Source organism: Festucalex cinctus, chromosome 2 (genome assembly GCF_051991245.1).
Source record: "Festucalex cinctus isolate MCC-2025b chromosome 2, RoL_Fcin_1.0, whole genome shotgun sequence".
Lineage (NCBI taxonomy): Eukaryota > Metazoa > Chordata > Actinopteri > Syngnathiformes > Syngnathidae > Festucalex > Festucalex cinctus.
Genome location: NC_135412.1, coordinates 39,369,962 through 39,381,489, shown reverse-complemented (window position 1 = coordinate 39,381,489; position 11,528 = coordinate 39,369,962). Strand labels below are relative to the sequence as shown.

Sequence of the window (11,528 nt, the reverse complement as noted above, 5' to 3'; positions counted from 1 at the left end):
TCAGACAAACACACCAGGGATTGTCGATGACACTGGCGGCAGCCAGCAAAGAGGCGGGCCACGTGAGGGCTGTTACGATACCTGGACAACAACATTGTTGAAATATGTCACTGAAAACAAAGTAAGAGTTGAGCAACATTGGTTTTACATTCTATGTCACAATATGTACATTATGTGTTCAAGCCAGTCATGTGAGACTTCACTGCATTATGTGATATTTCCCATCTTTTTATTAAAACACAAGGCACGTTTTAAATGACAAAAATCCCATGGCACGTTATCAAATATAAATGTCACAAAACGTACATTCTTTATGCTGAAGTAAATAGGTTAATTGTACCTGCTGCCATTTTAATGTAAGAACATTCTTTTACTTGTTCATGAAACATTGCTGTCATAGATAGATGAATTGACATTGTTTATAGAATATAAATGTCACAGATACGTCTTTTGGTGAGGAGAATAACCTCCCAGAACAAGCAGCTATCTACCGTATTTTCCGCACTATAAGGTGCACCGCATTATAAGGCGCACCTTCAATGAATGATATATTTTAAAACTTTTTCCATATATAAGGCACTACAGTAGAGGCTGGGGTTACGTTATGCATCCATTAGATGGTGCTGCGCTAAAGAGAACGTCAACAAAACAGATACGTCAGTCAAACTTTATTGATAGATTACAAACCAGCTTTCTGACAACTCCATTCACTCACAAAATGAATAAACAGATGTTTTATTATTTTATCTGAGGTAAAGTATTAGTATTAGCTAGCGATCCAAGATGGCGGGATCTTCTGCGCATGCGCGTCACCAATAGTGCAGAGTCACCGATAGCGTCTTTACAGCAAGACCTGTTGCGGCTCAATATTGATCCATATATAAGGCGCACTGGATTATAAGGCGCATGGTCAGCTTTTGAAAAAATTGAAGGCTTTTAGGTGCGCCTTATAGTACGGAAAATACGGTAATTCTGCATCTTTACTCCCTATAATCTTCGGAGCCTTCTTCTCCTACCTGAGAGGACGGTATACTTGAGGGCTTCCTGAGCCATCATGCTGACCAGCCCGTCCAAAAGAGAGGTCATGGCTGAACCCAGGTCCCTGAGGAAACGCGACTCCCACACCAAGCAGTACTGCTCCCCGCAATCTCCCAGAGTGCACCAAGGGGCCTGGAACGAGCCTGGGTGAGAGCAGTTAGACTCTTATGTAACGTCGACTGGGATGCAATTTCAAATAAAGTGCTACTGAGCTGTTGCATGTCAAGTATGGACTACAACTAGGAGTGTGTGGTGGGTCAATATAGTTGTGCTGATAGATGGATGTCAGAATAGACCTTCTCCTATTTTTATTTATTTTTTTACTTTTGTTATGCATTTATTTTACCAACAAGAACGTGTTTATATTCACAAGATCAAGTGATATTCAAGTGACTACTATGCTAGATTTTAGTTCAGCTTTAGCAAATCACATTTATGAATAGGGCTGAACAATGAATCAAATTCAAATCGATATCACAATGTAGAGAAATGCAATTTTCAAATCCCTGAGGGTGCAATTTTGAAAAACAAAACAAAACAAAACAACACTGAAACACTGTTTCATTTTGGCCAGTCGGCATTCTTTATTTTATTTTTTTATATATACATGCAGATTTTATATATTTATGTAGTCTACATAAGTTAAATGCTGAATAGGTGTATAACCTACATGTTCACATTACAGTCTTTGGGATAATCTCATTCATCCACAACATTCAACCAAACCCACAAGCATGTTTCTGAACATTTTTGGGTTTTTGTTTGAATAAACATTAAAAAGTGACATCATAAAGCCACAGATATTTTTACATTATTGCTGTAATCTGATATATTTCTTACTGAATTCATGCTGCACTAGTTTGGTGCAATTTTGTAAAGTTGTAAAAGTGAAAGCTTAAAAAGATTGCAAGTCCAAGTGTTTAGTGAGCTAACAACTCTAATTGAAGTATATTGATAAATTAATTGTCTTACATATTAATTCATGCTTCAATTGCTTTTACTTTAGCATAAACCTAACCTACAAGACTATCCTCACAAGGGTTGTGATAAATGTGATAGTTTATTACAATAGAGATTAATTTATTGCTTGTGTTGTTTGGTAAAAAACAAAAAAACAAAACAAAAAAAAAAAAAAACAAAAAAAGTACATGGGAAAAAGACATTGGAAAAATAATTGTATATTAAATCACAATATTGAGCACAGAAAATTTAGAGATTATTCAAAATTGTTCAATCCTACTTTTTGAGACGCGTTCCAATCTGAATATTTACAAATGTTTGATATTTACTCAACAAGATGATACGCCTGCAAAAATTGGAGGCAAGATACTTTAGCAATAACTCCTCTACAACAGCTAAAACAAACCCTTAAAAAAGCGGTGTCATTGTTCCACTTTGAAAACCCCTTCTCCGTAATTTAGAGTATCTACAACCACAAAACTAAAAGTGTCCATTACATTTTAAAGGCAAACTATTCAACAGTTTGGAGAGTGCAGGTGTACCCAATGTTGTTATGGCCTTAATTAGAAAAATGAAATGTTCATTTCCAGTATTCAGTGTGATTGTATTAATATCTCCAAATACAAATAATATTATGATCAACACTTACTGTATTTACCAGTGCAGAGCCAACCTGTCACTGCTATGGTAAGGTGAAGATGCTTTCCAGAGCTTAGCGGCAGAAATTCAAACTCCTCTATGGCACCAACACACTTATTCATCTTGTACCCTGATGAGAAATATTATGTAAAAACAGCAAGGACAACAAAACCCCTTTGCTTGGTGAAACTACTAAGAGGGTGGAAAATAAAACGTGATAACGATTTGGAGCAACATGACATTTAATTAACTCCTTTTTGCACTCACCGGTAAGTCCAGCGCCGGCTGCTCCAAACAGGGAGGCCATGATTGCGATGCCAGTGGCTGAGCCGAGAGCGGCAGCCCCTCCAGCCCCAATCACGGCACCAGCCCCTGCTGCCACTAAGGGGGCTGCCAGCCCACCAGTCACACCTGACAAACAATAATTGGTGATAATTATTGAATGCAAAAATCATCTTCATTCCAAAACAGTACACCCTCATTAATCAACAGTGCTTCGGAACTGTTCATTAGCATTTTCAATGTATGCAAAAAAACAGTTGTTTCCCCAAGTGGCAATTATAGCAGCCTGTAAACAACACATCGATCGCATTTTTACGTGGCTTGGTAAATAAATGCAGCTATTTCATGGCTCAGCAATTAACTGTTGTTGGTGCATTTAATTACCTATCTTTTCAGAGTGGACCAAAAAAAGAAGGTGTCTGTTTGGGGTGGATGAAATGGAGAATGAAGTGAGATGAATTGAGACATGGTGTGTGCTTTGGTGGAGGCCACTTATTGAAGTAAAATGATATGTTGGGTTAATTTAAGACTAAATAGCCCCAAGTTATGAATGTAAGTATAATGTTGTCTGTCCATATGTAAATGAGCAGAGATTGACAGGTGATCGTTGTGTACTCCACCTCTCGGCATAAGTTGGCTAAGTTCTGCTACGGCCACATGATAAACAGAATGGAAAATGGATGGATAATCACCAATCAAAGTTCCACCACCAACTGTTGCTAGTCCAATAAGGAGGTAGCGTCTTATTTTTCGACCTCTTTCTCTCTTCCGTCGCCGGGATGACTCCTCCCTAGGAAACAAATAATTGCAATCAGCTGTGCAAGTTATACAGTATTTTGTATCAAAGCTAAATCTGTTGGACGCAATGTCAAGCGGACGGAGACCTTTGAAAACAACGTATGGCATCTTACTCGCTTTCCTCTCCTCCTTCTGTCAGCCTTTCTCCAAGTGTCTCCTCAAACTCCTCCAGCTCTTGCGGTGTAATTCGGAGAAGACAGCCGATGTGCCGGATGAGCACCCTCGATCGGGCATCATATTGACCTGAGAGCATGAGGTAGAACATCTCATTTTGGTGTTAGTGAAACTGGTAGTTTATTACAGGGAAGAAAAAAAAGAAAAAAAGAAATGCTGAAAATATTATTTTGGTTAAAATATGTCCATACTTGTCTAAAGTCAAAATAAAATAAAATAAAAATCAGACATGTCACTACAACTCAGTTTGGTAAGCCTGTCATTTGCCATTAGCGTTAAGAAAGATTGTTTTGGGTTTTATTTTGTAACATTAACAGTGGTTACCTTATTGTTATATTTATATGATTACAAATGCTCAACATGTACAACAACAACAGTCTGTTGTAAATAACCGTTTTATGTCAGAGACATTTGGACATTACTTATTTTTCATTATGTCCTATCGCAAAAAAAAAAAAAAAATCAAACAAATAGATGACCAATGACCATCCCTAAATGGACCTCTTTTTTGCTTGTTTGTTTGTTTTTAACATTACAGGTTCCACTCTGCTTGAATTATAATATTTTCCAACTCTTATTCTCATGTGCTACTAGCAAATGCTCTTGAAACAGATAGACACAGTCTCACACACAAAACAGTGAATCCAACATCCAAAACACTTTATTTTGCACAAAAAAAAAAAAAAAAAAAATTCCCCCCATGATGATGAGCGTTAAAAGAGTTGGTAACATTATTGCCATAAATTCAATTAATTTTGAGAGAATCTGATGTGAAAGTGAAACCAAAAAAATGAAGTTTTACTTTGTAAACAAAATTGTCATGGGAATATACTTAGTTGTCAGTGAGGTTTCTTACCGTCTTTAACAGCGAAAGCCACCAAGTCCTGCAATTCAGAAATAAGTATGTTTAATTAAAGACTAACAAAACCAGGACAAAATGCTTAACGTTTCATGCATAAAACCTTAATATTTTCATTTAAGTTATTTGCTATGACAGTGATACCTGTAGAATAGGGATGGCACCTGTAGCCATCAGTGATTCAGACTGCAGAATGGACAGGAAGGTGTCGGAGCCCTCAATTCCCAGGCCAGACAGGAAGGCCCCCATGACCGGCATCACAGATTCATCCAGGTCCAGCCACTGGACCAAGCCCTGCAGGAACTGTTCCCTGAACGTACTAGCATGAGGGGGGGTAAACAGTGTATAATTCGAACGCCTTTTTAACATGTCTGCTTTTTCGACTTAACTTGTTAAATATTCTCATATTACCTGTTTTCATTCCCAGCAAACAACTGCCCCAGTGAGACGCCACACAGCGCAGCATAAGCAAATCGGCCCTGTTCACTCATCTGTCTACTGATAATTTCCTCGGGGCTTTGGTCACAGGAGGCATCTTGTGTTGCTTCTGCCCCCCCTGGATCTGAGGAGATAAACAGTATGGCACTGTATTGTACTTAATTATTAACCCCATCAGAAGTGACATTCAGGTACCCTGACTAAAAAAAACAAAAACAAAAACAAACTACTTTACGTCGGAATAGTGTTGCTGGATTACAGAAGCGACTGACATGACATCTAATGAGATATACCAGTGGTACTCTTTGACTTTACGTGCCAGCCAGGCAACTGAAATAGCTCCAGTGACCTAGGTTACTATTTCTCTAATGAGCTGACCTGAATTGTAAACCCGTGAGCTCTGTAAGTGCTTCTTTAAAACAAGGTAAGCTGCAATAAGAAATAAAGAGTTAGAAAGACTGCTTGTTGTAAAAAAACAAAAAAACAACAAAAAAAACAGTACAGTAGTAACACTCCCCTTGAGTTAGCAAACATCAAAACAGATGCGCGCGCAGTCTCAGTCACAAATGCAGCAGCAGCTAGTTCACAAGTTTTCATAACGTCAACGTCAGCTTAATTACTTACTGTACTGTCGTAATATGGGGGTGAACAAATTATTTGACATACCAGGAGTAAAACTAGTGTCCGCACTGCTGTGTTTTGCCTCCATTGGTTGAGAAATGTCACAACTCAACATGATTGAACTTAGTTGCCTTCATGTCTTCCGACCAAGCTCGGATTTGTGACAAGTACATACGCCCACATACGTTGGTATTATACAAAGCGCCACAAAATGTGTTATTTTAACGGATTTAGTTCAAATAAAACGGCATTTTTTTTTTAGCCATTGTTTTTTTTTTTTACCGATACAAAAATAAGTACAAATGCTGAATGGTCTAAGTTACGGAAACATTCTGGACATCTCGAGTTGGCAAGTTTTTCAGTGACGAAATGCCACGTAGTTTGAAACTGGGCGGAGCCTCAAAGAGGAAGCGGTTACAAGGTTCCCACAGACTACTTCCTATGTAAGTAACTTGAAGAACTTACTGTCTGATAAGATCTTTTTTCTTTTTTTTTTTCTCTCTTGTGCCTTAAACTTAATATGTAAATCCGTGAAAGTGTTCCCAATGTTTATATAACATATATATAATTCCGTTTGGTCCCCTAAATAAATGTGAACATTAAAATCTCAGGCATTAATTGTCCTTTTTTGATATGTTTATGAAATGACTGGGAATATTGCTTATCTTAGAAATAAATTTATCCATCACGTACCACGTGCTCGGTACACCTGACTGTTGGACTTGTTTTCCTTTTTTTATTTGTATTTATTTATTTATTTATTTATTTATGCTGTTAGACTAACAAAGAATACTGTAGACTAGTGATATGTAGAAATACAGAGTTTCAATGTTGCTGCATGTTTACTGTTTACCATATATACATATATATATATATATATATATATATATATATATATATATATATATATATATATATATATATATATATATATATATATATATATATATATACATAATTGGAGAGCAAAACACAACGAATTTGATATTTTATTTTATTTTTTCTCTATACCGAGTCAAAATAAAAATAAGATGGCAAAACAAGCGCATGAAGTGTCACTATTGTCCAACAGGGGGCAGTTCCAACCAACAAATAGACGTGAGGCGCTCACAGTCCAAATTCATTCTTGTAGTGTAGTACAGTACAGTACAGTACAGTACAGTGCAGTACAGTGCAGTACAGTACAGTACAGTACAGTACAGTACTGTCTGGTACTACACTTGGCCGTGCTCCCATCCTCTCGACCAGGTACCCTTGGCGAAAATGTACATGGTAGCCCCCCCCCCAATCCCATAAAAAAAAAAACACACACACACAAAAATTAGAGATAGATAATATTTAATAGCACACCACGCAATAAACACCAAATTCCACAAACAAATAAAAATAAGAAAAATAACAGAAGTACAATGCAATGCAACTTTTTATTGCAATTTTTGAAAAATGACAGTATTTAAAACCTCAAAATGTTTTCACTATGTACATTAATAATTGTGTAAGATACAAAAAATAGTAAATGTATCAATATACAAACTTTGATATATCATAAAACTTTGGCAATAAGGTGATTCACAGATAATGTGAATAGTGTGCAAAAAAACTTCACTAAATAACTTAGGAACATAACGGCAAATACTTAAAATAGTGCACGCCGGGACCTCCTTGCAGCAAAGGCATCAATTGGTGCGTCAAAGGATAGCTGCCTGGATACTTCTTGATTGATGCTGATAAGTGCCAGTCTAGTTAGCCGTTCTTGTGACATGGTAGACCTTAAATAGTTTTTTTATTATTTTAAGCTTGGAAAAGCATCTCTCAGCTGATGCTACAGTCACTGATATGGTAGCAGCCACTCTGAGTGCTACCCACATGTTGGGATAGATTTCTCTAAGTTTTTTTCTCCTCGAGAAAAACTATAAAAGTTCCATGCTTGACATATTGGATTTTGGCCAGGTAAGAAATGACTGCATCTCTGCTCAGAGTTTTTTTATTTTTTTATTTTTTTATTTATTAGAGTCCATATTGCACAAATAAGTAGACCCCGAAAAAAAGGCTTGTTAATTCCAGGCCTAGCAGACATGTTGCTACCCATAACAGTCATGGAGATCATAGAAAATACTAGATGTCGTCGTTTTTGTTGTGGGTTGCATTTTTTTTTTTTTTTTTTGCATTAGTTAATTTGATTAAATTGAAGATTTTGTAATCTATGCATCCTATTACAACCTTATTTTCATGTTGTGCGTATTCTACAGAAAACATTTTGTCAATATTTTGGAAATTGTTCTTATGTTTATTGAGATATTGAACATCCATCCATCCATCCATTTTCTTGACCGCTTATTCCTCACAAGGGTCACGGAGAGATATTGAACAAAATCTTTACATTTTTCAAGGGGGGTATACTCATATATGCTGAGCACTGTACATGATGCAGCAATAGCTGATATAACTGAAATAGTCACCTGGATCTAGAAGATCGAGCTTTGTGTCACTCAAAGTACTGCTGGTTGGTGCTTGACTGGCTGTTGCTTCAGCTGTACATTAAACAAAATATATCACTTCAAATTATTTTGGTGTTAAAGCAGGGAAAACAAATCCATTTGCATTATGATAGAATACAATGTAAGAAATTATGGCTGTTTGTATTAAATGCACCATTCATGCGCTTACATTCAGTAGCCTTTGGTGAAGATGACACTGAAGGATTGTTTACCACAGCTTCTGCATGTACTTGTTGTGGCTGCAAATATTTTCTCAGTGCATCTAGTTTAAAAAAAATGCATTTACTATATAGATTTTTACATTAAACCAGCACATAATTCTCATTTTCAATAAATTAATGTGGTTATGTGAAACAATGACTTGTGCAAATCCATTTGCAGGTATCTGGACTTACTGGCTGTTTTAGTTTAAACTCAGCAAGCGTTGCCCCACTCTTGTGTGCAAAGTAGCTACTAGCATGGATGTAATGGTGCAGTAAACAAGTTACAAGCAAGCTAAGAAGCTAACGCTATTTTCGTGTTTATTTTATAAACAATGATGATTGACTGACATACATACCTCTACCCTGGGCCCGTTTTTCCTCCTCCTCCTTTCGCCGCTTTCTTAGTGCAGCACCTGAAGGCTTGGACCTTTTCATTGATGTCGATGTCAATGTATAAACAACACAAGTGTGCCAACCATCTATCTATCTTTCCAAAGTGCTGCCACTACACTCTGAGATGATATACAACCCCTCCCCCTACTTTTCATTCATTGTAAGCGGCAGCAGTGGGTCAGGTTCAGGGCGCCAGGACAGCAGGTCGTGAACTCACAGTCATTTATTTGAAATAGAAGTAATAATAAAAAAAAAAAAAAAGGAACTCATTAAAATATATTTGCTATATAACATTTTATGCTAGAAAACACGAGAGGGGGGGAGGGCTTTTTGTGTTTGTGTTTTTAAAAAAATTTTTTTTTCCTTTCTGCAATTTGGCGCCCCCTCCACAAGATGGCGCCCTAGGCGACCGCCTAGCTCGCCTGTAGCCTGGGCCGGCCCTGCTCTCGACCATTGAAAATGAGATAAAATCTGAACCTGGTGTAAAGTGCTAAAACTATAGCGCAAAAGTGAAGGAGGCAGGCAGTAAATGTCATGTGGAACAACTATGTGATGAGAGTACTTTTGTCAAAATAATATCCTTACCTTGTCTCAGAAGAATTTCCAGAACCACATGTGCAGTGTGTCTATCTCAAAAAGGGATTCTGTTTATGTTTCAACTGACTGTAATAGGCGACATCAGAATTTGAGCAGTCACAGACGTCCTCATCTGAGATTGCAAATGATACACAGTAGCTTCATGTTTTGGATTCTCTGTCTTGTGATGATTTAAGCATTATACAATACTTAGCGCTACTCTTTCAATTAACCAGTGATGATAAACAGACACAAGTGACAAACTGGAGCCATATCTTCAGATTGACCTTTATATCTTGCCAAAACTTGTCCGTGGGAGAATATAGAAGACATGAAATGATGTTAAGTGTTGAGAATGCTGTGATAGTGATGATGAATTTGACAACCATACGAACAACACAAACTACTACTCATTTTATAGATTTATGCATAATACTTGAATGCAGCACTGTATTAATTTCATAACATCCATCCATCCATCCATCCATCCATCCAATCATTGTAGACAGTCTCTATTTTCAATTTCTCATGTCCAGAAATAGTGCGAGGTGCACTCTAAATCTGCGCAGAGGTGAGCGAGACACAACGAGACCATGTTTTGGTGTTTTCACAGTTTCCAGAGATTGGCACACTTAAAAATGGGTGTACTGTATATCCCCATTTTGAACTTGAACACAGCTGACTTGATTTGCTGCCAATCACAGCCACTCCTCTCATTTTCTTTAAGATTGGTGCACAGTCCTTGACTTGGCAGAAGGACAAACTGATGACTTTTAATCACTTGCTTACAAATGTCAACACATTGTCTTGCTGTCATGATGTCACATATTTATATAGGTGTCTATCTCAGAAAGGCATCCTGTGACTGGACCAACCCATGAACTTGGGCACACACTGGACTTAGTGCTCTCGTATGGCTTGTGTGTTTCCAATATGGATATTTGTGAAGCTGTCTTCTCTGATCATGCGCAGATTTTATTTAATATTCCTACTCAGCGTAAGGCTGAACTATGCGCTCCTCCTAAGCTCTGTCGTATGTTTAACTCCTCCTCCCCAGTTCTTTTCTCCTCCACTTTTTTGGATCTCTGCGAGGATGACTTTGACTCCTTTGCATGTTTAAGTATCGATGAGCTGCTTGTCGGTTTTAACTCTGTTTGTTTACAAACACTGGACATGATTGCTCCTTTGAAAACCCGGTACACAAAATCTGCACTCGAGCCATGGTTAAATGACGCTACTCGTGCTGCCAGGCGAGAATGCAGGAGAGCTGAGCGTTGTTGGAAAAAAGACAGGCTCCAAGTTTCTTTTAGTATTTTTAAAGAGTGCCTGTTAAAATATCAAAAGACTGTGAAATCAGAGAAGCATAAATACTTTTGTGAAGTAATTGCTTCCAATTGTAACAATACCAGGGCTCTGTTCAAAACCATAAACAGTGTTCTTAATGTTCCTATTTCTGTTGGTTTTGATGCCTCCGCTGATCTTTGTGAAAGATTTCTTAAGTTCTTCACTAACAAAATTTTGTCAACTAGAGCCTGTATTGCCCAGCCTTCATTTGATCCAACTGTTCCTATGCACTATTCATCTACTTTTGTTCAATTTGAGCCAGTGTCACTCTTATTATTGAAGAATATAGTCAGTTATTTGAAGCCCTTAGGTTCGACTACCGATGCCATCCCTCTTCATTTGTTTAAGGAGGTTTTTGACACTATTGGACCACGTGTCCTTGAGATAATTAATTATAGCCTTTTTACTGGGACAGTACCAGGTGATTTTAAACATGCAGTCGTACAACCTTTACTTAAAAAAACAGGCCTTGACCCCCTCATTGTGCTAATTTCAGGCCCATTTCTAACCTCCCATTAATTTCTAAAATATTAGAGAAGTTTGTTTACTCTCAGTTGTTACCGTTTTTATTGAAAAATGGTATCACTGAATTATTTCAGTCTGGTTTTAAAGCGCTTCATAGCACAGAGTCCGCTCTTTTGAGGGTATCAAATGATATATTTTTATCAACAGGCTCTGGAAAGTTTGTTGTTTTGGTTCTCCTTG

General features: G+C 37.4%; 1 protein-coding gene across 3 annotated transcripts in view; it reads right to left on the bottom strand.

Annotated features, from left to right (window-relative positions):
• The window catches only part of tmco4 (transmembrane and coiled-coil domains 4), a 12,451-nt gene extending 6,262 nt beyond the window's left edge, over positions 1 to 6,189 (bottom strand). Inside the window, exons 1-11 of one of the 3 annotated variants that reach the window (XM_077515051.1) lie at positions 5,855 to 6,189; positions 5,567 to 5,766; positions 5,162 to 5,312; positions 4,895 to 5,069; positions 4,748 to 4,775; positions 3,831 to 3,960; positions 3,612 to 3,709; positions 2,905 to 3,048; positions 2,648 to 2,767; positions 1,017 to 1,181; positions 1 to 81 (exon numbers count right to left, since the gene is read on the bottom strand). The exon at positions 1 to 81 is cut by the window's left edge and continues 56 nt beyond it. In XM_077515051.1, coding sequence (XP_077371177.1) covers positions 1 to 81; positions 1,017 to 1,181; positions 2,648 to 2,767; positions 2,905 to 3,048; positions 3,612 to 3,709; positions 3,831 to 3,960; positions 4,748 to 4,775; positions 4,895 to 5,069; positions 5,162 to 5,241 — 1,021 coding nt within the window. In that variant the 5' untranslated portion in view covers positions 5,242 to 5,312; positions 5,567 to 5,766; positions 5,855 to 6,189. The remainder of the gene's footprint in view (positions 82 to 1,016; positions 1,182 to 2,647; positions 2,768 to 2,904; positions 3,049 to 3,611; positions 3,710 to 3,830; positions 3,961 to 4,747; positions 4,776 to 4,894; positions 5,070 to 5,161; positions 5,313 to 5,566; positions 5,767 to 5,854) is intronic. The other 2 variants (XM_077515049.1, XM_077515050.1) reach the window with 2 other exon arrangements.
• Between the last annotated feature and the right edge of the window lie 5,339 nt (positions 6,190 to 11,528).